This window comes from Oncorhynchus keta, chromosome 14 (assembly GCF_023373465.1).
Source record: "Oncorhynchus keta strain PuntledgeMale-10-30-2019 chromosome 14, Oket_V2, whole genome shotgun sequence".
Lineage (NCBI taxonomy): Eukaryota > Metazoa > Chordata > Actinopteri > Salmoniformes > Salmonidae > Oncorhynchus > Oncorhynchus keta.
In genome coordinates, this window is record NC_068434.1 from 52,922,587 (window position 1) to 52,950,510 (window position 27,924).

General features: G+C 42.5%; 1 protein-coding gene across 4 annotated transcripts in view; it reads right to left on the bottom strand.

Annotated features, from left to right (window-relative positions):
* Nucleotides 1-3,049: 3,049 nt before the first annotated feature.
* LOC118393623 (rho guanine nucleotide exchange factor 28-like) overlaps nt 3,050-27,924 on the bottom strand; it is a 144,582-nt gene continuing 119,707 nt past the window's right edge. For all 4 annotated transcript variants that reach the window (XM_052461915.1, XM_052461913.1, XM_052461914.1 and 1 more), the window contains 22 exons: nt 26,934-27,057; nt 24,040-24,193; nt 23,714-23,769; nt 20,531-20,582; nt 19,951-20,071; nt 19,738-19,862; nt 19,298-19,438; nt 18,854-19,104; nt 18,558-18,683; nt 18,198-18,315; nt 17,717-17,977; nt 17,364-17,440; nt 13,328-13,506; nt 12,927-13,015; nt 12,439-12,630; nt 12,175-12,303; nt 11,811-11,938; nt 11,208-11,255; nt 10,755-11,030; nt 5,662-5,913; nt 4,307-4,655; nt 3,050-3,805 (listed from right to left, as the gene is read on the bottom strand). In XM_052461915.1, coding sequence (XP_052317875.1) covers nt 3,609-3,805; nt 4,307-4,655; nt 5,662-5,913; nt 10,755-11,030; nt 11,208-11,255; nt 11,811-11,938; nt 12,175-12,303; nt 12,439-12,630; nt 12,927-13,015; nt 13,328-13,506; nt 17,364-17,440; nt 17,717-17,977; nt 18,198-18,315; nt 18,558-18,683; nt 18,854-19,104; nt 19,298-19,438; nt 19,738-19,862; nt 19,951-20,071; nt 20,531-20,582; nt 23,714-23,769; nt 24,040-24,193; nt 26,934-27,057 — 3,445 coding nt within the window. In that variant the 3' untranslated portion in view covers nt 3,050-3,608. The remainder of the gene's footprint in view (nt 3,806-4,306; nt 4,656-5,661; nt 5,914-10,754; nt 11,031-11,207; nt 11,256-11,810; nt 11,939-12,174; nt 12,304-12,438; nt 12,631-12,926; nt 13,016-13,327; nt 13,507-17,363; nt 17,441-17,716; nt 17,978-18,197; nt 18,316-18,557; nt 18,684-18,853; nt 19,105-19,297; nt 19,439-19,737; nt 19,863-19,950; nt 20,072-20,530; nt 20,583-23,713; nt 23,770-24,039; nt 24,194-26,933; nt 27,058-27,924) is intronic.

Genomic DNA, 27,924 nt, shown 5'->3' on the forward strand with positions numbered 1-27,924 from the left:
AAGTCGTGCACTTGGCCTTCACTAGTCCTGTATTAGCGGACCGATATAGCCATCTATAGCGCATGCAACAACAACAACAAAATCACAGCACCCCCCACATCTTCCCAAGGCCCCTAGTAGATAAAAACTCAGAGATCCCAAAAACACCCCCCAAAATGTGCATGTCGTCAGTTAATTGTTTTGTTACATTTTTTTGCTGTGCACTGAAAGTGCTTTACCTTGAAAACTTAACTGCTGACTTTTTTAACAGCGGATTAGTGAACAAAATACTAAAATATAGTTTTTGAACAAACTACACCTTTAACACTTATGAGAGTGTGTCCTAACCTCTTATGGGAGTGCCCTGCAATCCTGTATTTCAACGAGGGATATTAAAACCATCATAAAAGTGCAACTAGTTTTGACAAGGGAAGCACAATAACACAAAGTGCACCAAATTAAAATACCTATAGTTTTAAGGAGCTTTTGTGCACAAAGGAAAATTGGTTTGAGTATCCACTAAAGAGAGGGTTACTTACATAAAACACATACTGTACTCCTAGAATTAATGGCGACTCGAGGAACCCCGGAGATCCTCAAGGATCACCTGGAGTTCCTCAAGGAATCATTGCTAGTCAATGGTTCATATTTGCACCTTTGGTTAGTTGAAAGATCCTTGGAGGAAACTTTAACGTTGCAATGTAACAACAGGTTCCTGGAGGAACCATGTAGTGGAGGCGTGGCTTAGTAAGGGCGTGGCTATAAGATTTATATATTTTTTAAAATGTCATTCCTGTTCATATCTATTGTCATCACATGTTAAAGTTGAACACTGACAGTTTTGTAGCTTCATTGAGGCGTAGAGATTTAGGAGTTCCTCGAGAGCCTATGCAATTCCCAAAGTTGGAATAGTTACAATTTATTACTATATGTAATCAGCTATGTTTATATTATTATGATGAAATTCTTATTAATATTATATTAGAATATGTAACATGCATAAATATTTAAGGAAATTTGAAATTTGCAGTGTACAAACTTAACATGATGAACAGGAATAACATTTAATCTAATGGGTGCCCAAAAAACCACGCATCTTCAAATAGGCTGCCACATGTACTATATATATATGTAACAATTTCAATCTTGTCTCATTGCTGCCACTCCCCAACAGGCTCGGGAGGTGAAGGTCAAATCATGCGTCCTCTGAAACATGAACCGCCAAACCGCGCTTCTTAACACCCGCCCGCTTAACCCGGAAGCCAGCCTCACCAGTGTGTCGGAGGAAACACCGTTCACCTGATGATCGAGGTCAGCCTGCAGGTGCCCGGCCCGCCACAAGGGGTCGCTAGAGCGCAATGAGCCAAGTAAAGCCCCCTAGCCAAACTTTCCCCTAACCCGGACGACGCTGGGCCACTCTATGGAACTCCTGATCACGGCCGATTGGGATATAGCCCGTGATCGAACTTGGGCTATAGTGACGCATCTAGCACTGCGATGCAGTGCCTTAGACCACTGCGCCACTCGAGAGGCCCTATCATATATTATTAAATTGATTCAGAATTGAACCCCTCCCATCACAAAAAGGTTCCGGTTTGAACCTTTACACAGGGGTTCCTCGAAGAGGGGTTCCTCAAACAACCTCTGAACTGGAAAGGTTCCGCTCAAAAAGGTTCTTCCAGGCAGGTTTACTTCTAACTGTGTACGAACAGGCACTTATTTCTGATTACATACAGGAACTCAAAAATTGGCAATATACACCTGTATTTTCTTAATGATCATACTTTCAGTCATGGCAGTAGCTAAATATGAGGACCAAAAAATGAAAAAGTATACAAAACAATAAGAACACCTGCTCTTTCCATGACATAGAATAAAAAGGTGAATCCAGGTGAAAGCTATGATCCCTTATTGATGTTGCTTGTTAAGTCCACTTCAATTAATGTAGATGAAGAGGAGGTAAGTTAACGAAGGATTTTTAAGCCTTGACACAATTTAAACATGGATTGTGTGCATGCCATTCAGAGGGCAAGACAAAAGATTAAAATGCCTTTGAACGGGGTATGGATAGTAGGTGCCAGGTGCACCAGTTTGAGTGTGTCAATAACTGCGACGCTGCTTGGTTTTTCAACAGTTTTCCGTGTATCAAAAATGGTCCACCCTCCAAAGGATATCCAGCCAACTTGTCACAACTGAAAGTATTGGCGTCAACACGGGTCAGCATCCCTGTCGAATGCTTTCGACACCATGTAGAGTCCATGCCCCTAAGAAATTGAGGCTGTTCTGAGGGCAAAAGAGGAGGTGCAACTCAATATTAGAAAAGGTGTTCCTAATGTTTGGTATTGTCACATCTTCTCCTGCTCCTCCCCTCTAGCATACGACGTCGCCTGAATACCAACCATCGGTCCTGGGATTCATCATTACGCACACCTGGCACTCATCATTACTTGCACCTGTTAATCATTATGATTCACACCTGGACTTCATTCATAATTTCTTCCCCTTTAAGTCACTCTCCTATGTTCACTCACCAGTTAGTATTATTCTTGTGTACCGGAGTGTAGCCATATGGAAATGTTTCAACTGCACCTGCTTCCCGACTCACAGCTCCATTATTACAGGAATACTCAGTGTATAAAGCTCTATTACGGGTCAACATCTAAATATTGCTCCCAGCGTTGATCAAAGCTCAGCATGCTTATATCATTGATCTGACTGAATTCCAATCACGCCTGCCTCTTTGCGAATGAGTGGAATCATGAACAGTGGTTTGTCCATTATGTACGCCTGGATTTGCCTTTTTAGCAGCTCATTCTCCACTCTCCCAAACGGTTAACTCTGCCCTTTCGCGGCACAGGCCGAGAGCGACGTGAAATTAACTACCCCAGCTTGCAATCGGCTCAATAAGAAACTAGTCTAGAGACAATGTTGACAGTGTTTGCGAGATGTCGGACTAAAGGCAATTTAACTGTCCCGCACTCCAGCCGTGTCTACAGACATCCCCCAAACAAAAAATGATTATCAGAGAATGAGTGCACAACTGGTAAATAGTCGCTTATAGATATGTCAGTCAGGTGGCCATCTGCTGGCAGAGATTTATTGCAGTGAGTTGAAGGGCTCTGGCTAGTTTTACTTAGCCAGCTGGAAGGATGAAGTAAGAAGCTAACGTTAAACGGAGCCTACCTCAGCAGGAGAAAAAAAACGCAAAGTTGTAACTTTGCTTCATAGAGTGAGCTACTGATACAGACAGTGATGTGAGGCTAAGGCAGGCTGCAAGGCGGAAGCAGATGAGAGAGGGAGCAAGCAGAGAGGGAGGTTAGTACAGTGGTTCCTAAAGTTGGGCCCAAAGTGGTGTCCCCTGAGAAAATCTGTACTAATCTTATCAAACAAGCTATGAACTTAAACTTAAAGGCCTACATTAAAATGCAAACAATACAGTACAATACAGCTAAAAATGTAATGCTTTTTTGTTTCGTCGCTTCCGGACGAAAACTCAAACCCATTTTTTGGGTAAAAAACATTTACATGCACACACACACAAAGGCAGAGAGGGGGTACATTGATAGATGTACAAAAGTCAGTTGGCACTGCACTCTTCTCTCCCATCACTCCATCAGTCTTGTCATTCCTCAGAGGTACACAATGTTCTCCTCTCCCCCATCCTCACTGTTCTTTCCATTCAAAGAGAAGTAGGCCTGTGGGGTGAGGAGAGGAGTGAGGGATGTCGAGGTGGGGAAGTTCTCCTCGTACAGACCCAGGCCTGTGACCCCTGACCCCAATGAACCCAACAACCCCAGGGTCAGCCTGTCCTGTGGAGGGCTGAAATCTAACAGAAGAAAACAAGGAACATTATCGGCCAATCCCAAATCAACCCCTTGCACCTGCATCAACCTCTTGCCCCTCCCCATATGCATTTGGGTAGATCAGAATGGACAAAATATTTGTAAGAAATATGTCTATGTTGTTTTAAAGCTTAAATTACAGTGCATTTATGGGTTATTTTTTTTACTTGGGGGGGAATACATAATTGGTGGAGTACTGTGGATCCACCAATATCCCTGTGAGCCTCCCAGGCCCTTGTTGCCCAGGGTTAAGAACATCAATTATAGATTAATAATATTACATTGTATAACATTCTTTAAACGTATTCCACGTGTCCCTTGGCCAGAATTAATTTAATATGTTGTTAGTAATGTTCATATAATAAATGATAACAATAAATAAAAATATCTGTCTGCAGTACCCACAGACCCCACTTTGAGAACCCCTGGCTTAAAATCCTCTGAGATCCACAAAGATATGCTGTCTACGACAGCATCATACTCACTGTTGTTGTTGGGCCCCTCATCTCCTGTGGTGAACCTGCTCCTAAAGGGGTTGTTTGGGGAGCTTCCTGACTGGAGGTGACTGTGCTGGGGGTGAGCATAGTGTTGGTGTGTCAGTAATTCTGTGGATGGTTTACTGGTGGCTTGGCTGAGCAGAGTGTTGAGGCTGTAATAGAGGCTGGGCCTGAGGCTCAGGTTGGCGCTATTTAGGGGGCTGTCCTGGCTCTTTCTCAGGCCAGAGTGGAGGCTCTGGTGCTGGTGCTGGTTGTGGTGGAGACGATTCTGTTGGAGGGAATGAAGAAGAGCAGCCTCGTTGCCGTCCAGGCTGCCTGACCGACTGTGGTTGGACACCTGAGGGGAGAGAGGGTGGGGAGAAGAAAGTAGTTGTACATCTCAGCAGAGCACACTCACAAACACAGACACACACAATCCTACCAACCTTCACATTCGTTCATATTTCCAATTTTTCTCTGTCACGCTTATTCACTCACTCCTTCCTTTTCTATGTCTCAACCCCCAACTCCCCTTTCCCTCCTTGTACCTTCCCCACCCACCTAATCTTGTTCACCAGACACTTCCATCCAATGCTCGGAAGGTCTGGTAGATCAACGTGTCAATCCTGACCTTCGTTAACCCAAAGAAAGAATGGAAAAAAGTCCCAGTCCAGTAGAAAAAGTCCTGATCCATAGCCATTGATTATACCAGAAGCTACAAATGAGTAATGAATCCTCAAGCTCTTCCTTTGTGGGTGTATATATCCAAACAGCATGCAGAACATCAAGGTGTCAAAAGCATGCTGTTTGCTAGGGAGACCCTCCCTCCTCTGATTGGTTATCGGACAGTCACGTTGTCACCGAGCTCAGAGTCGCCGACTGCTAAGTCACTGAATGTATCCTTGTGTTTCCTGCCCCCATTGAAAACGACTGGTGACTGGTAGTTTGGTCGCTAGAGGTCTGTACTGGTATTATTGGGCCATAATCAACCACCTCCTTCCAAACCTTCCCTCGAACATCACGTCTGATGCAACAAGGAGATTTCAGCTGTTTGAGGCCATTTTGTCATTTTTATTAGGATCATTTGTTTTCTCCCACAAGATTGACACACATTGACCACACAGATTTCGATGTATAGCCAGCAAGGCTATATTGACATTAAGTCAGCGAAAGACTGTTTAGCATCTCAAATTTAGGGGAATGCTTTTACTGTCACACACACACGTTTTCTGAATCAGAGCCATGACTTGCATGTTCAGATATTATTATTATTTAAAAAAATGTACTCCCACATAGGCCAGATTTGAGTCATTGTTCTTCCAGGCTTATTTGCACCAATTAGCCTTGGGAAGGTTACCACCCACCTGTTCCAGGTCCAGCGATATCATAATAGGCAGGGAGCTCTGGCGGTTGTGTCTCCAGCTCTGGAGCAGCCTGTGCTCGGCTTCCACCCTGTCCCTTTCCCTCTCCATGCTCCTCTGACCCTCCCTCAGCCTCTCTAGGTTCTGCTGGTACTCCAACAGCTGCTGCTCCAGCTCTTCCCGCTCTCGGCGCAGGCTCTCAGCCTCCAGGTGACACTGTCGCTCGCGCTGCTTCAACAGACTCACCTTCTCCCCCTATATGCAGAAGAATAGTATTGGCAGAGAGATGGGATGATAGCAAGTTAAAACCTCTCTGCACACGGAACCCGCTAGCGGGCTGAAATTCCACAACATACGGTGATCGCTACATAAATAGTCATAGTAAACATTCATGAAAATACAAGTGTCTCACATGTATAGAAAGCCTAGAATCTTGCTAATCCAACTGTGTCAGATTTAAAAAAGGATTTACTGCAAAAGAATACAATGTGATTATCTGAGCATAGAGCCCCATAAAAAACAACAATTTTAACCAGCACAGGCGTAACATAATCACTCCATTAAAATAAATAGTTTACCTTTGACGATCTTCGTCTGTTTGCAATTCCAATGCTCATTGTTACACATTGAATGATCTTTCGTTTGATAAAATACGTTTTTATAGCCTAACACAAAACATTTTGTGAACAGATTGTGTCGTGAATTCCAGGTAAATAACCCATTCCAGAACGTGACTTTTTCAGTCATGTTTGGTTTCATGCAATCAACTGGTTTGTTTGTAACACAATCAAAAAGATGGGCCATTTCACATGACGTATTGACTGAAAGAAACCGACTTGAAGACAACAAGTCATGACATCATTGTGCACCCTCTGTTTCGTTGATTGACTGTCTTTTAACCCAATGACCACTGATCGTCTTGAAGTCTAGCTAGGTAGATAGCCAATGAGCTGAGGTAAACGGCAATAGGCCATGTTTATGTGTTGCAAGATCAACCCATGTAATATATGCCATTTAGCAGACGCTTTTATCCAAAGCGACTTACAGTCATGTGTGCATACATTCTACGTATGGGTGGTCCCGGGAATCAAACCCACTACCCTGGCGTTACAAGCGCCATGCTCTACTGAGCTACAGAAGGACCACCATGTAGTAAGCTCCAGAGTAAAGAGAGTCATTCGCTATTGAAGTTTCATACCGGAAGGAGAAACACATATTACGCACTGCATTGTTTGGTAAATGCGCAGATTCAGCTGTTTATATATCAATCAGTTTGGCGACTAAGTCAGGGAAAGCTAAATCTAAGTCTAGATATACATATGCACACACAATTTTAGAATAAATTGATTGGGAAAGTGAGACAGAGATTGTTGTAGGACGATTCATTTAGCGATTGTGGAGGAATATTTTTTGAACGGGAGAGGACATCGTTTTGGACTGGTAAGTTCTTATCATGCTAATGCCCTTGTTTGAAATTAATAATATAAAATATTATTTGTGATTTTTATTTTATTTTAGAAGCAATATATTAACATGTAATGTCATGAAATGTGAGATGCGTGTGTCTGCCGCCCCACCCCAACCCACATGAAATAACCTATTTGAGGCTGTTGAGGGGAGGTCAGGCCCACAACAATGGCCAAAGTGAAATGGAGACAGTAGATCTAGCTGAAATGTCATAATATAAAAGAGACAGTAGATCTAGCAGGTAATATATTCAACCTTATGTTCCCTGTACTCCATATATATATCTGTTTATTATACCTGTTGAATAAGGGCTCATATGTGAAACTATTCTAACTGAACATTTTATTTCACAATGACACTGACTCCGAATGGTAGTCTTATCCGGTGTCCTGTGTGAATTTAAGTATGCTCTCTCTAATTCTCTCTTTCTCTCTCTCGGAGGACTCGAGCCCTAGGACCACAGGTCAGGACTACCTGGCATGATGACTCCTTGCTGTCCCCAGTCCACCTGGCCTGGCTGCTGTTCCAGTTTCAACTATTCTGCCTGCGGCTATGGAACACTAAACTGTTCATTTTTACTCTTGAGGTGCTGTCCTGTTGCACCCTCTACAACCACTGTGATCTCCACCTGGCACAGCCAGAAGAGGACTGGCCACCCCTCATAGCCTGGTTCCTCTCTAGGTTTCTTCCTAGGTTTTTGCCTTTCTAGGGAGTTTTTCCTAGCCACCGTGCTTCTACACCTGCATTGCTTGCTGTTTGGGGTTTTAGGCTGTGGCTATATAAATTGATTTAATTTGATAGAGGACTGAGGGTCTTCCAAATATTGAATGTGTGTAAATTAAATAGTTACCCATGTTATTTTGTCAATGTATATATATATATATTTTCATATTTTTTTTATCAATAATTATATTTTTCCCCCCAAAAATGTTTCTCTTTTTTTTTTTTGGGGGTGTGTGTTAGAATACTATTTTGGTATTTTGTATATAGTTATTTGTTTCAAAATGTATACCTTCACCAATTTGGCCACTTGGGTACATTTGGGCTACTTGTGTGGGACACCTGGGTGACTTCATGATAAATGTCATGTAGCACACTCATTTTGGAAGTTATCATTCTGAAACTTTGCACAAGTACTCTTGCCCTCTTATATATTTCACTGAAATTGTCCCCATCATCCTATCTGAATGTTTGTTTTATCTTGTTCATTTTAAAGATGATACAAAAATAAAAATTGTATGTTTTTTTCCATTGTTTTATCTACACCAGATCTATTGTGTTATATTCTCCTACATTCAATTCACATTTACACAAACCTCAGAGTGTTTTCTTTCAAATGGTACCAAGAATATGCATATCCTTGGTTCTGTGCCTGAGCTACAGGCTGTTAGATTTGGGTATGTCTTCAGGCGGAAATTGCACAAAGTAGGGGAGGAGCTCTAAGAGGTTTTAATAAATGCTTAAAATGAACATAATGTGCTATGGCACTCTTATGTCACCCTATGTCATTCTTACAATACCAGTCAAAAGTTTGGACACACCCACTCATTCAAGGGCTTTTCTTTATTTTTACTATGTTCAACATTGTAGAATAATAGTGAAGACATCAAAACTATGAAAAAACACATATGGAACGATGTAGCAACCAAAAAATGTGTTAAACAAATCTAAATATATTTGAGATTCTTCAAAGTAGCCACCCTTTGCCTTGATTACAGCTTTGCACACTCTTGGCATTCTCTCAACCAGCTTCCCCTGGAATTCTATTCCAACAGTTTTGAAGGATTTCCCACATATGCTGCGCAATTGGTGGCTGCTTTTCCTTCACTCTGCGGTTCAACTCATCCCAAACCATCTCAATTGGGTTGAGGTTGGGTGATTGTGGTGGTCATGTCATCTGATGCAGCACTCCACCACTCTCATTCTTGGACAAATAGCTCTTAGTCCCAAGTACAAAGCAGATGGGAAGGCGTAACGCTGCAGAATGCTGTGGTAGCCATGCTGGTTAAGTGTGCCTTGAGTTCTAAATAAATCCCAGTGTCACCAGCAAAGCATCCCTACACCATCACACCTCCTCCTCCATGCTTCGCAGTGGAAACAACAAATGCAGAGATCATCCATTCACCTACTCATCTGTCCTCCAGCTAGATAATTGTGCTACTCTGCAGTGTGCTGTTTGGGGATACTGTAGACCTTCTTTGCAAAATAGTGTGTTTTAATCAATTGTTTGGTGACGTAAATATATTCAGTATAGTTATATCTAAGGACAACTTTTTAAATGTTTTACAATTGACATTTTCATGAAATTCATGGTCCTCCCCTTCCTCTTCTGAGGATCCTCAACTGGTTCCACCCTGTTATTGCTTTCCAAAAATTTAAATAATAATTTGACAATACCATGAAATGTTATGCATTTTTTGGCAACTTGTAGAGATAGAAGAGGTCAACTAAACATGTAAAAATGTTGATCAAGTTCTATTGTTATTCATTCTTATTTGAAAAAGAATAGACTGCAAATAACTAGCTGGTTCTGTTAATAACATATGTCTCACTCAATAAGCACCCCCACACCATCACATCACCTCACCTCATCCATGCTTCACAGTGGGAACCACACATGCGGAGAACATCCGTTCACCTACTCTGCATCTCACAAAGACAAAGCAGTTGGAACCAAAAATCTCAAATTTCAACTCATCAGACCAAAGGACAGATTTCCACCAGTCTAATGTCCATTGCTCGTGTTTCTTGGCCCAAGCACGTCTCTTCTTCTTATTGGTGTCCTTTAGTAGTGGTTTCTTTAGAGCAATTTGACCATGAAGGTCTGATTCACACAGTCTTGACAGTTGATGGTGAGATGTGTCTGTTATTTGGGCTGCATTTCTGAGGCTGGTAACTCTAATGCACTTATCCTCAGCAGCAGAGGTAACTCTGGGTTTCCTTTCCTGTGGCGGCCCTCAGGGGAGCCAGTTTCATCATAGCGCTTGATGGTTTTTGTGACTGCACTTGAAGAAACTTTTAAAATTCTTCAAATTTCCTGCATTGACTGACCTGTCTGTAATGATGGACTGTCGATTATTTTTGCTTATTTGAGCTGTTCTTGCCATAATATGGACTTGGTATTTTACCAAATAGAGCTATCTTCTCCATACCACCCCTACCTTGTCACAACACAACTGATTGGCTCAAACGCATTAAGAAGGACGGAAATTCTACAAATTACCTTTCAACTAGGCACACCTGTTAATTGAAATGCATTCCAGGTGACTACCTCATGAAGTTGGTTGAGAGAAGGCCAAGAGTGTGCAAATCTATCATCAAGACAAAGGTTGGCAACTTTGAAGAGTCTCAAATATTTGTTTAACACTTTTTTGTTTACTACATCGTTCCATATGTGTTATTTCATCATTTTGATGTCTTCACTATTATTCTACAATGTAGAAAATAGTAAAAATAAAGAAAAACCCTGGATTGAGAAGGTGTGTTCAAACTTTTGACTGGTATGAGGGGCTTACGTAGTGTTCTCTTTGACCTAAATCTCCTATCAGATTGTGCTTTGACAGTACGATGTCACCCTATGTAATTCTAAAGTCAGTGTTATGACAAGATTATGTATTGTGAGTGCTTACCTGTTGTCTTTCCCTGGCCAGGCACTCTCTCTCCCAGCGCTGCTGGTCCTGTCTCAGCCTCCCCTGAAGCTTCTGAATCCCTTCCACCTCCTCTCTCTTCCTTTCCACACTCATCCTCTCTACCTCCTCCTTTTTCTTCTCAGTACTCCGCTGTTTCTCCTGCTCCTGGGCCACATTGCCATGGAGACAGGCGGGGGTGTGTGGGAGCGGGTGCTCTAGCTCCAGTAGGAGGAGCTTTTGAACCTCATACCAGCTGTCCTGGATGGTCACAGCTGCCTGCACACACCAATACATGGTATTTACAAACAGACCCTTTGGTGTAGGCGGATCTGAATTTATCAAAATCGGTTTAAGTAATTTGGTGATGGCTATAAGTAGCCTTCCAGGCTAAGGGATGCTACCGCCAGGTGGATGTTTGGGCACTAGGCTTAAAGAGTGTGTGACGTTTCTCACCTGCAGACTGTAGAGCAGCTGGGTCAGGCTCTGGACACTCTCTGCCACCTGCAGGATAAAATATGCCATTACAAGAGGACAGACAACTATGAAATCTGTTGGCACTCCTTTGCCACACACACACACACACACACACACACACACACACACACACACACACACACACACACACACACACACACACACACACACACACACACACACACACACACACACACACACACACACACACACACACACACACACACACACACACACACACACACACACTCTATCCCTCGTGGTGACCTAAAATTAACTTCCATTCAAAATTATATTTTCCTTAACATCTAACATCTAACACTAAACCTAACACTTACCCCTGACCTTAACCCGTGACCCGTAACCCGAATCTAAACCCTAAACCTAAACCAAACTCTTAACCCTAACCCTAACCACTAACCCTTATCCTAATTGTAAATCTAATCCTAATTGTAACCCTAACCCCTAAGCCAATAATAGCCTTTGTCATCAAGGGGACATGAGAAATGTCCCCAAGATCATTTTTCTTGTTTGACATTTTGGGATTTTAGGTCCCAAGGACCCACACCTATCCACACACACCTTCATTGGTTCTCCATTGGTGTCTCTTCTCCTCAGCTCAGTTATAGAGTGCCACAAGATGGTGTCTGGCCCTGCCCACTCACCATCCGACACCAGAGAGGCCGAGCTCACACTGCTCGGATAGGCCACTACAGTAAGAGGACACCAAAAACAGTCCATTTAAAGAAACAGTTCATGATTATAGTAAAATCGAACACTTTTGACATTCTTTCTATTTTGGGGTAAACTATTCCTTTACTGTGTGGTTGTGTATCTCATACTCACTCTCTGTAGGCGATTCATGGGTAATTCCATAGTTGTTGGGGGTCGTGGTTAGGGTTAGAGTTAGGGGGTTATTAGGGTTAGGGTTAGTGTATTGACTCACACTCAGCGGGTGACTCCTGGATCCTGCAATGGCTGTTGTAGCTGCAGTACTCTGGGACTCTGACAGGGGGGCTGTGGCTGGGCTCAGTGTGGGCCTCACTGGCCTGCAAGGTAGACATCAGCTTCTCCGCTACATACAAAGAGAGTGCGAGAGAGAACAAGAGAGCGAGCGAGGAAAGAGAGAAGGGATATCTCTCAATATATTCTCTAATATAAAAGGAGAGGATGCAGCTGTGCGTAGTGCTCCTGTGTGTGTGGTTCTCACCCTCTTTGAGTGCAGCTGTGAGTAGTGCAGTGGTCTGCGGTGGCATTTGAGCATCAGGGTCTGGTTGGACCAGTAGGTGGTGCTGTGGCAGGGGCTCTGGTGTCTGAAGGGTTAACTCTGTCAGCTCGGCATACAGCTGTAGCTTCTCCTCCAGACCACTGCAGATACGCTGGTCCTGACTTGCCAGGGTGTCTGAAAGAACGATACAGATCATGGATCACACTCAGTTTCAAGGGAAGTCCTGTAAATTGCAACATAATATTGGATGGTTCCTCAACCTGAAATTGGTCTATTGGCCAGGAGAAAATGTAATCTATGGTAATAAAGTCAGCTGAAGTTTGTAATGGCTATTTATAAGAAAACCAAACAATGGACTACAGTTTCTCCTGGCTCACAGATACTTTTTTTGGGGGAAAAAACACTACAAAGTGTTTGAAATGGGAATGGTTAAGTCCATGATGAATGTGTAGGGATGACTGATGTCTTACCTTGGAGTTTGTAGATCTTCTGAACTCTCAGCTCAGTGTTCCGTCTGACCTCAGTCTCAACACTTCTCTCTTCCACCTCCTCAGGACAACTAACACACAGCACAGGGGATTAGGGACAAAATCACACACACACACACACACACACACACACACACACACACACACACACACACACACACACACACACACACACACACACACACACACACACACACACACACACAGTTTAGCTCAGTCGGTAGAGCATAGCACTTGAAATGCCAATAGTCGTGGGTTTGATTCCCGCTGGGGACAACATTATGTAAAATGTGTGACTGTATGTCGCTTTGGATAAAAGTGTCTACCAAATGGCTTATTATTGTTATATTATTAACACACAAACACTCACACACACTCCTCACCTCTCTACGGCCCGTCGTATGTGTCTCATCCAGGCGTTCCTCTCTTCTTTCGAGAAGGTGTGAACCTCGTACATCTCAGGCCCCACTGAGGAGGCAGAGATTAGGAACATCCCTCTCTCCTCATTGGCTACCTCTCTCACAATTAGCTTCTGCAGGGGGATGACTGGGGGCTTCTGGTCCTGGAGAGGGACAGTTTAAATAAGGTCATTTTCCGGGAAAGAACACTACTGGCGTCCTGTCTGACTGACGGTTCTCCCTGGCTCCCTGTTTAGTTGAATAGTTCTTTGTTTTTTCGTTCTCCTTTTTAGCCTGTTCTCTGTGAAGTACCAGAGTTCTGCAAAAAATTATTTGGTAAACAGCTAAATGATGGGGCTGGAGAAGTGTATACACTCTTAAATTAATAGACGGAACTATGGATGCAAGGACTGACCATGCATGAAATTAAAATGATAGTACCAATCACAGTTTACCCCTTTAAAACCTGTTACGGCTAGACGTTCCGCAAGCGGAACCCCTTGACAACATCCGGTGAAATGGCAGAGCGCCAAATTCAAATTAAATTACTATAAATATTAAACTTTCATGAAATCACACATGCAATACACCAAATTAAGGCTACACTTGTTGTTAATCCAGCCAACATGTCAGATTTCAAAATCTCAGAAATAGCGATATATTTCATGCCTTACCTTTGAAGAACTTATTTTGTTGGCATTCCAAAATGTCCCATTAACATCACAAACGGTCCTTTTGTTCGATAAATTTATTTGGCACGTTTGATCCAGAAAAACACTGGTTCCAACTCGGGCAACATAACTACAAAATATGTAAGTTACCTGTAAAATTGTTCCAAACATTTCAAACAACTTTCCTAATACAACTTTAGGTATTTTTAAACGTAAATAATCAATCAAATTTAAGATGGGATATTACTGTGTTGAAAAGCGGACGAAAACAAAGTGGAGCGTGCCTTCAGGTTGCGTGCCCCAACCACAACAGTACACTAGACTTGACCCTCGTTCTGAACAGCCCTACTTCTTAATTTCTCAAAGGAAAAACATCAACCAATTTCTAAAGACTGTTGACTTCTAGTGGAAGTGATAGGAACTGCAAGCAAGAGCCAGAGAAATCTAGATCCATAGAGAAACCCCATTGATGTCACGCCTTGGTCTTAGTGTTTTGTGTTTTCGTTGATTGTTTGGTCAGGCCAGGGTGTGACATGGGTTTGTTTTGTTGTATTTCGTATTGGGGTTTTGGTGTTATTGGGATTGCGGCTGAGTAGGGGTGTTGTATGGGCTTGGCTGCCTGAGGCGGTTCTCAATCAGAGTCAGGTGATTATCGTTGTCTCTGATTGGGAACCGTATTTAGGTAGCCTGGGTTTCACTTTGTATTTCGTGGGTGATTGTTCCTTTCTCTGTGTAGTGTTCACCAGATAGGCTGTAATAGGTTTCACGTTCCGTTTGTTGTTTTTGTATTTATTAGTTATTTCATGTATCGTTCCGTTTTTCTTCATTAAAGACATGAGTAACCACCACGCTGCATTTCGGTCCGACTCTCTTTCGACAAACGAAGAACGCCGTTACAATTGAAAAGAGAGTGACCTCAATTTATTTTCCCTGGATGGATTTTTCTCAGGTTTTTGCCTGCCATATCAGTTCTGTTATACTCACAGACATTATTTTAACAGTTTTTGAAACGTTAGAGTGTTTTCTATGCATATCTTAGCTTCTGGGCCTGAGTAGCGGGCAGTTTACTTTGGGCACGCTTTTCATCCAGACGTGAAAATACTGCCCACAAGCCCGAAGAGTTTAAATTGCTCTTATGCCATGTACAGTTAATTTGGAAAGTATTCAGACCCCTCCCCCTTTTCCACATTGTGTTACTTTACATCCTTATTCTAAAACGGATTAAATAAATATTTTTCCTCATCAATTTACACACAATACTCCATAATGATAAAGCGAAAACAGGTTTTTAGAAACGTTTTCAAATGTATTACAAAGTAAAAACAGCAATACTTTATTTCCATAAGTATTCAGACCCTTTGCTAAGAGACTCGAAATTGATCTCAGGTGCATCCTCTTTCCATTGATCATCTTTGAGATGTTTCTACAACTTGGAGTCCACCTGTGGTAAACTCTATTTATTGGACATGATTTGGAATGGCACATTCATAGATCTCTGAGACAGGATTGTGTCGATCTGGGGAAGGGTACCAAGACATTTATGCAGCATTGAAGGTCCCCAAGAACACAGTGGCCTCATTCTTAAATGCAAGAAGTTTGGAACCACCAAGACTCTTCCTAGAGCTGGCTGCCCGGCCAAACTGAGCAATCGGGAGAGAATGGTCTTTGCCGGGGAGGTGATCAAGAACTCGATGGTCACTCTGATAGAGCTCCAGAGTTCCTCTATGGAGATGGGAGAACCTTCCAGAAGGACAACCATCTCTGCAGCACTCCACCAATCAGGTCTTTATGGTAGCGTGGCCAGACGGAAGCCACTCCTCAGTAAAAGGCACAACAGCCCACTTTGAGTTTGCCAAATGGCACCTAAAGGACTCTCAGATCATGAGAAACAAAATTCTCTGGTCTGATGAAACCAAGATTGAACTCTTTGGCCTGAATGCCAAGCATCACGTCTAGAGGGAACCTGGCACCATCCCTCCGGTGAAGCATAGTGGTGGCAGCATCATGTGGTGAGGATGTTTTTACAGCAGCAGGGACTGGGAGATTAGTCAGGTTGAGGGAAAGATGAATGGAGCTAAGTACAGAGAGATCCTTGATGAAAACCTGTTCCAGAGCGCTCAAGACCTCGGAAGGTGAACCTTTGGCCCAGTCTAATAGGACAAAGACCCTATGCACATAGCCAAGACAATGCAAGAGTGGCTTCGGGACAAGTCTCTGAATGTCCTTGAGTGGTCCAGCCAGAGCCCAGACTTTAATCCAATTGAACATCTCTGGAGAGACCTGCAAAGGGAGTAGTACACAGCGTTGTTCCAGATCTTCAGTTTCTTGAAAATTTCTCGCAAGGTATAGCCTTCATTTCTCAGAACAAGAATAGACTGACGAGTTTCAGAAGAAAGTGCTTTGTTTCTGGCCATTTTGAACCCACAAATGCTGATGCTCCAGATACTCAACTAGTCTAAAGAAGGACAGTTTTATTGCTTCTTTAATCAGAACAACAATTTTCAGCTGTGCTAACTTAATTGCAAAAGGGTTTTCTAATGATCAATTAGCATTTTAAAAATGATAAACTTGGATTAGCTAACACAACGTGCCATTGGAACACAGGAGTGATGGTTGCTGATAAGGGGCCTCTGTACGCCTATGTAGATATTCCATTTAAAAAATATGCCGTTTCCAGCTACAATAGTCATTTACAACATTAACAATGTCTACACTGTATTTCTGATCAATTTAATGTTATTTTAATGGACAATTGTTTTTGTTTTTCTTTCAAAAACATGGACATTTCTAAGTGACCCCAAACTTTTGAACGGTAATGTAGGTGTCGAGATGGTGCGTTAGATCCCTGACGAAGCCAATGTATCCCATTGAATGCATTTCAGCCATTACAGGGATGTGTTTGAGAGGTCATTACAAACATTGATGGGAAAAATCGACAGGCACAAGCAAAAGAATGAAAGAGTCGCAGGAGTAAAATGGAAGCAATCAAGCCAGTGTTACAAGTGGATTTTGCACCCCTCAAACACAGGAAATAGATGGCTAAAAAAGACAGACCCTCTGGTGGGCGGGGCATGCGCGATGCCAGTTAGAGGTAGTTTCGCGAGCCAATCATGCTAACATGCTAGCTGTCCCCATATACTTCCAGTCATTGTGCTAACTAATGAATTCATCTGACTCTGGGGAAGTAGGCAAAGGGCTTGATTGTCAAAATCCCAAAGCATCCCTTTAACGAATCCTTTTTGTTACTTTTTGGGGGATTTTTTAGGTATGTAATCTAATTGCAGATAAGGTACGAGGTAATGAAATAATGAATAAAGTGTAATGTAACGAGATTGACCAAACCGGCATACCACGGCAGCAAATATGAGTCTCTGGTCCTTCTCCTGCAGGAACACCAGGACATCAGTCAGCAGCAGAGCCAGGGTGTCTACAGAGAGATTGGGTGAGGGAGAGTGTTAGAATAGACACTGTTGCGACCTAGGTTGGTGCTGCAGTATAAGCCACTGCCTCTGGAATGCATTCCGCTGCAGCATGGGTTTGAAATCGGCCCACTGCTATTTCAGAAACTCTCTCCTCTATCTTTCCACTTGATCTATCCTATCATATAAAAAGAGTGGGACTGCCACATTCCTTAAAAAAAAAAAGAACAGAAAAAATAAATAATATTATACACACACACACACACACACTGACCTCACCCTACCTTTCAGTCGTCCTGTAGCGGTTTTCCAGTAGACAAGTCCCTTGTGCTGCAGCTCCCTCTGTTGGTGTTTTCCTAGCAGGTCGTCCTTGCGGAACACCTCGCCGCTCTTCAGCTTGGAAAGGCTCTTGTTCTCCACGCGACTCAACACTTCCTGCAGCTCCTGGGCTTTCTCGTACTTGCTCACACTCGTGTCTACTGCCGTGATGATGTCACGCACCTGAGTGAGTGCCCGCGACAGCTCAGTGTGCTCCTCACTGCCCTCTGGAGGTAGAAGGAACAAAAACGATCTATACTGGCATACTTGACAAAGTTTCATTGTATAGTTGTATACATAGTGCAAAGAAGCACATACTTTCTCTCTCAAGCTCTCTCCCTCTCTTGCTTTTATGCTCTCTCTCTCTCTCTCTCTCTCTCAATTTTGCTCTCTCTCTCTCTCTCTCTCTGTCTCTCCCTCCCTCCTTCCCCCCTCTTTGTAACTGACCGGGTGTATAGTGCAGTATCCTCTCCAGTAGTACAGGGTACTTGGTGATGCGCTGAGTCACTAACAGGATGAACTCTGGCACCTCCCTTCTTCTGACCAGAGAGTTGTTACTCTGTTGCTGAAGAAGAGACAACAACTGGTGTGTGTTGAGTGAAAGATAGACATTTTAAAGAGGAGCAGTTGCCAAACAACTTTTCCAGTTAAAAACGGCCTCAGTGGCATCGGTAGTCATAAGAAAAGTGTAATAACACACACAAAACCAAGGTAAAATCATCCTGTTCAGTCCCTCCTTAAGGACATTATTGACCAAACATAAAAACCAAGTTGGACTAAAAAAGAAAGCTTCCATCAGAAACATACTTTGACAAACACCTGGAACTTCTTGTTCTGCTGCTGCAGCTCTTTGAAGACTTTGACAGCCTCCGTGTGGTGACTACAAAACTCTCCATACACTTGCTTCATCTTCACAGCGTTGTCTTCTGAGAACTAACAACAGAAATAGGGAATATGAATAGGCCTTGAGTTGTCCAGAAGTGTGTAAATGTGGTGTTTGTATGATGTGGTGTTTGTGTTTGTATGTTAACAGTGAATGTGCATTTGTGAGTAATAAGCATACATGCATGTGCTTGCATCTGTTGTTGTGTGTGCGTGTCAACCTGTTGCAACAGTATATCCCCTATACTGTGGATGCAGTAGTTGTGTGGGTGTCCGGGCTGGGCTGAAGCGTATCGCCGCTCCTGTAGAGATCCAAAGAGATTCCTGTGGAAGAGCAGGAGAGGATCCAGACAGGGAAAGATGCGAGCCACACACTCCCAGTCCAGTTGGAGCTCATCCAGCATCCCTCGACGAAACACCTCGGACATCACCGTCAGTGTCTGGATGTGGTGCAACTCTGTCTGCATCAGCTCTACACGGGGAGAGAGAGACAGACAGAGAGAGGATTATGTATAAATGCTTGTTCACGCACACGCACACAGGTGCACATGCACAAACACATGCGCACACACACATCAACACACTGTAGATATGAGACACTGAAATGTGTTGCCATTCCTTACACACACTCTCACACATGCACACACACACACACACTGACACACCGTAGATAACATCCTGACGTTTGACGGTGTGTTTGTCGTGTTTTCTGCAGAACTCAGTTGTGACGGCCAGACTCCAGGACTCCACCTCAAACCCCACCAGGTCAGCCGATAGGTCGCTGAGCAGGGGGGTGTCGACCGACTCTGATGGAGATAGGTCAAATTATTAGGAAAGGCACTGCAATAGACTAGCGTCCTGTCCAGGGGTGTATTTGTGCTTTCAGCTGCCTCACACTACAGAAACAGGAGATGGAACAGAAACAGATCCTGCCCTATGGGCCATTCTGGCTTGTACAAGGCTCCATCTGAGAAACTTAACACACATTTCTGCTGTTGAATCTTGTCTGTTTTGTATGTTTACAGTATGTGTTGATGATGTACTTTAACAGGTCTGGTCCTTCTAATACCCTGGTGTTGTGCAGTTGTACAGTTCAAGCCATTACCCTGTGTGGCGAGATGGTAGTCTGTGGATGATGCGGTCCCTGTGACCTGTACCCCCTCTTCATTAAGGGAGCAGCTGTTCCACACGTCACTGTCCACACTGACCCCCACAGCATCCCTCAGCCTCCTAGAGAGAGCGAGACGGGATCTATTAATGAAGCTGGAGAGACCTGTGCAGCGTGTGTGTGTGTGTGTGTGTGTGTGTGTGTACTCACCTGTCTGTAGACTCAGAGGGGCTCTTAGATAGGGGAGCAGTCATATATTTTCTGCCTCGGGGCAGCATGGTGAGGAGGGAGGAGGAAGAGGTGAGGGAGGCAGGGGAACCCTCCCTCATCACTGAATATGGCGGGGGGGGGCAAGAGAGAGTGGGGGGAGAAGAGGGAACATGTCAAAAATGACAACATTCATCCAGCTCCATTAGAGTTGTATATAACAACAACAATTCTACTTATTGTGTTTCAAATGATCAAAACTGAGAATGTCTCCTTCAGTCACCTGATCTGACCTTGACTTCTTAACTTGACCTCTGTGTCACAAACACCCATAACAGGGACAAAGCCTCACACTGTAGTTATAGCGCAATGGCACATTCATTCAGTGTGTGAGAAATGCTCAATGTCCTCACACTGCAGGCACACGCACCTGGCCCCCATTAAACTTTAACACATTATCAGAGAGGAGGAGGGAGGAAGGGAGAAGGTATACCTAACTTACTCGGCAGGAGAGATGAAGAAGAAGAGGAGGAGGATGTTGATGAATGGAGATAGTAGAGGAGAGGAGGAATGGCAAACTTACTGTGTGGGAGAGATTTGGACTTTAACATCGCCACATTCTTCTCCAGAGGCCTCTGAGGACAGGATAATCAAATCAAGATTTATTAGGAGCACTTACTTAGTAGTTCATTATCAGTACATCTAATAGCCTTCTCTAATTTGCACATGAGATTGACTTATCAGTATGGGGGTTGGTCCCGATAAATCTGTAGTTTATCATATGCAGTGGCGACGCGTCATTCAGGGCAGGTGGGGCATGTTATTTTGCCATTAATATGTGTCACATATCAGTTTGCAAACAATATAATAAAATAATAATTGTGTTAATAAAGCCGCACACAAACTAGGTGTCTTTTTTGCTTTCATGGGTAAGGCAGCTCCAAAATGCTGGTGTTTCAGCCAAGCTCAGTGCTTTCTGTGTTGGTGGGGCAGCCAGTGGAAAATACAGAGCGTAGGGGTTGGTAAAGGAAGAACCCCATGAAATGGACAAAAATTAATGGCATCTATTGGCATTGGGCCAACCATACACACAATCGCAAATACCACTCAATTGGATGGTGGTCAAAAACATATTGCAAGATGAACATGTCAAATGCCAGGTGTTATAAACCAAAAATACAAAAGCTGGCGAGCGCGCTCCGCCGTAGGATTTCATATATGAAATGGTCAGAAAGTCAGGTCTCAAACGTGAAATCTTCAAAATTTAAAAAATACATTTTACCCCGTAAAAAGTGTTTTGGACCATTTTTAAAAATGTTTTCAATTTTTTTCCTTTTTCTACGTCTTCCCTAAGGTGTCTACAGCCTTTAGACGTAGTTTCACGCCTTTATGTTTAAGAATGAGCGTAAACGAGCACATTGCGTAAGTGGCCAGCTGATGGCTCTCAGAGTGATTCTTGCGTAAAAGAGAGAGGTAGCCATTTTTCTTCCCGGTCCTACTGAAAAGCCAACTGTCCCGGTTGATATATTATCGAATAGGTATTTGAAAAACACCTTGAGGATTGATTATAAAAAATGTTTGCCATGTTTCTGTCGATATTATGGATATAATTTTGAATTTTATTCGGCGTTGTCGTGACCGCTATTTCTGGTGGATTTCTGAACATAACGTGACAAACAAACGTTGGTATTTTGGGTATAAAAATAATCTTTATGGAACAAAAGGAACATTTGCTATCTAACTGGGAGTCTCGTCAGTGAAAACATCCAAAGATCATTAAAGGTAAATGGTTAATTTGACTGCTTTTCTGATTTTCGTGACCAAGCTTCCTGCTGCTAGCTGGACATAATGCTATGCTAGGCTATCGATAAACTTACACAAACGCTTGTCTTGCTATCGCTGTAAAGCATAATTTCCAAATCCGAGACGACAGGGTGATTGGCTAAGCTGTGTTTCGCTATATTTCACTTGTGATTTCATGAATATGAATATTTTCTAGTAAGATTATTTGACCGTTGCGCTATGCTAATTAGTGCTAATTCTCCTAGATCCGGGATGGGTAGTTCCAAGAGGTTGAAAGTTAATTTGTGGAATTTAAAGTTTCTTCAAGTGCAGTCGCAAAAACCATCAAGCTCTACAATGACACTGGCTCTAGTCACAGGAATGGAAGACCCAGAGTTACCTCTGCTGCAGAGGATAAGTGCATTAGAGTTACCAGCCTCAGAAATTGCAGCCCAAATATGTGCTTCACAGAGATCAAGTAACAGACACATCTCAACATCAACTTTTCAGATGAAACTGTGTGATTCAGGCCTTCGTGGCCGAATTGCTGCAAAGAAACCACTACGAAAGAACACCAATAATAAGAAGAGACTTGCTTGGGCCAAGAAATACGAGCAATGGTCTGTAATTCTTGTTAATCTAACTGCACTGTCCAATTTAAAGTAGCTATTACAGTGAAAGAATACCATGCTATTGTTTGAGGAGAGTGCATAATTAAGAACATGAAAAGGTATGACACAATTTTGAACAGAAATGCAGTGGTTCATTGTATCAGTCTAAACCGTTGCACATACACCGATGCCATTTGGTGGCCAAAATCTAAATTGCCCCTGGCTGGAATCATACATTATGGCCTTTCTCTTGCATTTCAAAGATGGTACAAAAAAATCCAAAATAACGTTTTTTTTCTTTGTATTATCTTTTACCAGATCTACTGTGTTCTATTCTTCTACATTCCTTTCAAATTTCCATAAACTTCAAAGTTTCCTTTCAAATGGTACCAAGAATATGGCATATCTTTGCTTCCAGGGTCTTAGAATTGGGTATGTCATTTTTGGCAAACATTTGAAAAAACGGGCTAATCCTTTAAGAGGTTTTAAGCAAATCAGCCATATCAGCTATGTTTTTTTAAAGGCAGTAAATAAGGCTGAATGAACTGTTGCCCTGCTAGACAAGGCTTCGCTGATAGCCAGGTGTAGCAGTGGTAAGTTGGGACTGCTGTTTGGACAGCTCTATGCAGGCCCTAACAGTTTGTTGGCACCGTTTCTCACCGTTATAGTGCAATTAATGTATTGTTTAGTGTTGTGTTGTGTAGTGTAGTGGCTTTGCTGGCATGCATTTTTTGGTTTGCCACACCAAGATGTACATGCTAAAATCGACACTGGCGAGTACAGTTACAAGACAAAGCTAGACTGGATGCCATGTATTCTCCCAGTTCAGCTATAGTGTGAATAGGATCTTAGCATAGGTCTCCATGTTCTTTATGACGCGTTCAAAACATGTCTGAAACTCGGAAATTGTAGTTTCCGAGGGTAAAAAAAATCTATTTGAATGGCCCTCCAACTCTTAATTAAAAATCGGAAACTCGGATAAGATCAGAGTACTCCCACTTCTCCGACATGTTGAACTCTGATATCGCCTACCAAGGAAATTACCGTTGATGACAAAATGTTTTCGGCAGTTAATTATAAACAACAAAATGTTATTCATCAAAAACATTTACATAAATATGTTTTAGAACACTATAATTTGTTTATTTGCAAGCATGTTAGCCGTAATTCTCGTTTATGGTTGAAGTAACTAGTCAGGTATTAGTCAATTGTCATTCTCTCTGAATTCAAAGCACATGAATTCAACAACTTGTTGCTCTGAATTTAGAAGTTGTATTTCCGAACACATGGTATGAATGTAGCATTAGTTCTCAGTGATATACAGTACTCATGGGGTCAAAGGTGACAGAATATGTTCAGTAGGTGACCCATACCTTCCCACAGGCTGCAGTCGAGTCACGACAGCCCTTATGGACACTCAGAGAGCAGTCTAGGGAGGAAGTGACATTTTATGACTTTCACTCAGTATGTTAATTGTCACAGTAATCAGATACTAGTGCTCAGCAGAGCCAATTGTGCACAGAGTTTGACCAAACTATCCTCCATGTTAGCATTAAAGATTTTATAAAAAAATTATAATTAGCAATCTTAATTAAGGGATTGGAATTGCTATCAAATTGCCTTGTTATTAGACATGGCCAAAGACCTGAGCAATAGTCCCCTACAGGGAATAGAGAGTGACAAAAAGTACACTACTCACTGGTACACTGCAGAAACTCTTTCCCAGGGACAGGCTTGTCACAGGTCACATATACAGACAGCCCAGAGGGTCCTGAGGGAGAGACTGGCACAAACTGGTGTACGTTAGTTGCTCCTGTCTTCTCCTTTCCAGTCTTCTCTTTTCCCTCCTTCACCTGCAGTGCAGAAAGCCCCAGAGAAGCCAAAGCCATGGGTGGGGGGTGTTTTAGTGAGGAAGAGAGAGCTTGAGAGAGAGATTAAGGCACAGTCAGATGTTGACCTGCTACTGTTGTGTAGACAATGACATTCTATTGCAGAGTTGAAGTCGGAAGTTTAAATACCCTTTCGGTTGGAGTCATTAAAATTCCTTTTTCAACCACTCCAGGAATTTCATATGAATAAACTCTATTTTTGGCAAGTCGGTTCGGACATCTACTTTGTGCATGACACAAGTCATTTTTCCATCAATTGTTTACAAACAGATTATTTCACTTAATTAAGTGTGGGTTCTCTGGTGTACAATAAGATGGTTAGATGTCGTAAAACTCTTTCCACAGTCCTCACAGCTAAAAGGTTTATTTCCTGTGTGTGTTCTCTGGTGTGATACCAGGTTGCCTGACTGTATCACAATTCCAGTGGGTCAGAAGTTTACATACACTAAGTTGACTGTGCCTTTAAACAGCTTGGAATATTCCAGAAGATGATGTCATGGCTTTAGAAGCTTCTGATAATTTACATTATTTCAGTCAATTGGAGATGTACCTGTGGATGTACTTCAAGGCCTACCTTCAAACTCAGTGCCTCTTTGCTTGGCATCATGGGAAAATCAAAAGAAATCAGCCATGACCTCAGAAAAATAATTGTAGACCTCCACAAGTCTGGTTCATCCTTGGGAACAATTTCCAAACACCTGAAGGTACCACGTTCATCTGTACAAACAATAGTACGCAACTATAAACACCATGGGACTACACAGCTGTCATACCACTCAGGAAGGAGACGTGTTCTGTCTCCTAGAGATGAACGTACTTGGGTGCGAAAAGTGCAAATCAATCCAAGAACAACAGCAAAGGACCTTGTGGAGATGCTGGAGGAAACAGGTACAAAGGTATCTATATCCAAAGTAAAACAAGTCCTATATCGACATAACCTGAAAGGCCACTCAGCAAGGAGGAAGCCACTGCTCCAAAACCACCATAAAAAAAGCCAGACTACGGTTTGCAGCTGCACATGGGGATCTTACTTTTTGGAAAAATGTCCTCTGGTCTGATGAAACAAAAATAGAACTGTTTGGCGACAATGACCATTGTTATGTTTGGAGGAAAAAGGGGGAGGCTTGCAAGCCCAAGAACACCATCCCAACCGTGAAGCATGGAGGTGGCAGCATCATGTTGTGGGGGTGCCTTGCTGCAGGAGGGACTGGTGCACTTCACAAAATAGATGGCTATCATGAGAAGGGAAAATGACTTGGATATTGTGAAGCAACATCTCATTACATCACTCAGGAAGTTAAAGCTTGGTTGCAAATTGGTCTTCCAAATGGACAATGACCCCATGCATACTTCTAAAGTTGTGGCAAAATGGCAACAAAGTCAAGGTATTGGAGTGGCCATCACAAAGCCCTGACCTCAGTCCCATAGAACATTTGTGGGCAGAACTGAAAAAGTTTGAGCGAGGAAGGAGCAAGGAGACCTACAAACCTGACTCCGTTACACCAGCTCTGCCAAAATTCACCCAACTTATTGTGGGAAGCTTGTGCAAGGCTACCCGGAATGTTTGACCCAAGTGAAACAATTTAAAGACAATGCTACCAAATACTAATTGAGTGTATGTAAACTTCTGACCAACTGGGAATGCGATGAAAGAAATAAAAGCTGAAATAAATCATGCTCGGCTATTGTTCTGACATTTCACATTCTAAAAATAAAGTGGAGATCCTAACTGACCTAAAACAGGGAATATTTACTCTGATTAAATGTCAGGAATTGTGAAAAACTGAGTTTAATTGTATTTGGCCAAAGTGTATGTAAACTTCAGACCAACTGGGAATGCGATGAAAGAAATAAAAGCTGAAATAAATCATGCTCGACTATTGTTCTGACATTTCACATTCTTAAAAAAAAGTGGAGATCCTAACTGACCTAAAACAGGGAATATTTACTTGGATTAAATGTCAGTTTAATTGTATTTGGCCAAAGTGTATGTAAACTTCCAACTTCAACTGTATGTATAGCTAAGTTATTGTTTGTCATTGTGTTCCTCGTGTTATTATTTTTCTATTTTTTCTCTTTGTTTCTCTCTGCATTGTCGGAAGGGCCCTTAAGTACGCATTCCACTGTTAGTCTACACCTGTTGTTCAGGAAGCATGCAACAAATAAAAGGTTATCGTATTTTTGTGTTCTTTTCAGTGCACATGGGTATATGACTGATTGAGTATAATGGGATGTGTTTTGGATCCCGGCCCTGCGCTGGGGGTCTGTAGATTATTTTAAAGGATGTTTTCATTGTGTCCTGTTGCTAAGATGTATGGAAAGGGAATTTTCCCTTCCCCGAGCAAAGGCACCATTCCCAAACAATGGCTCCCAGCAGAATAGTAATCCTGACAGAGGTGTTTAAAGGTTTGTGTGGGAGAGTCCAACAGGTCCAGTAGCACATCTGGTGTGGATTATCTTCAATTTTTAAACCAAGAACTGGATTTTGCTGTTGTACTACAGTATATTCTGTTGTAACTTGGAGAATAACCAACAGAGTGTTTGTTGTCTATCTCACTTGGGTGTATGTAGGTTGAATTTGCCCCTAGATTCTGATCTTGGGTCATTCTTGCATTTCTGCTATTTATGGTTAAGGTTATGATTGGGGGAGGGGAAGCTGATCCTAGATCTGTACCTAGGGGAAACTTCACCCCGGAGCTCTCACCTTGATCTTGTTACGTGGGCTGGACATCCTGCTCTTCAAGAAGCTGAAGGTTCTGCTGACTTTGTATTTCTCTGACTCAACTTTGGAGGGAATTATGTATTTATCCCACTCCTCGTCCTCCATCCTGTTTTTAGGAAAGGAATTTCAGTATGACATTCCATAGTACAGTAAAGCTAGGTTTTAGCCTGGGTTACAGTCTGTTTCTGGCTTGACAGTGAGCCATGGCGTTGGCAAGAGCACACACAGATCTGGGACCAGGCTAGCTAGGTTTATCTCATTAATCTAGACCAGGAGTGGTCAACTCAAACACCTTAACACCTGAGTAAAACTATTCAGGATGTTGAGATTGAAGACCATGATAAATTGATTGGCCTCCAGGATTGGCCACCCCTGGTCAAAAAGACCAGCACTCTTAGTAACATACTTGGAAATAACCCAACAGTTTAAATTATGCATCGATGCTATTCAAGGCATGACCTTGACACATAATGTCAGCTATTCATAACACTACTAGTAGGTAGAGTAGACATTCCAGGTGATAGGTATTCTGTTAGAAGCAAGAGGACAGTTAAGAGTACATGCAATGCAATACACAGTCTTTCCATGTCAAAGCAGAACTGAGCCATACTGATAACATCTGGTGTAACAGACTTCAAAGAAAAGGGCTGCCTCCCAAATCGCACCCTATTCCATATATAGTGCCTTACTTTTAGACAAAAGCCCGTTGGGATCTGGTCATTAAGTTGACTCATAATGTGTTCTCAGTCAATTTACCTGGTAAAATAAGGGCCAAATGAAAATTAAATTAAAGTAGGGCACTACATAGGGAATAGGGTACCATTTGAGGTTCCTTAACTATCCCGCCATTGGCTAGAATCATAGTTGACATCAGGTAGGAGCTCCACCTGTCTTCAGATGGAAAAAGTAGCAATGAAGGGTTACTCCTCTCCCCTGTAACTAATGAGTTCTCAGTCAATTGACCTTTTTTTTA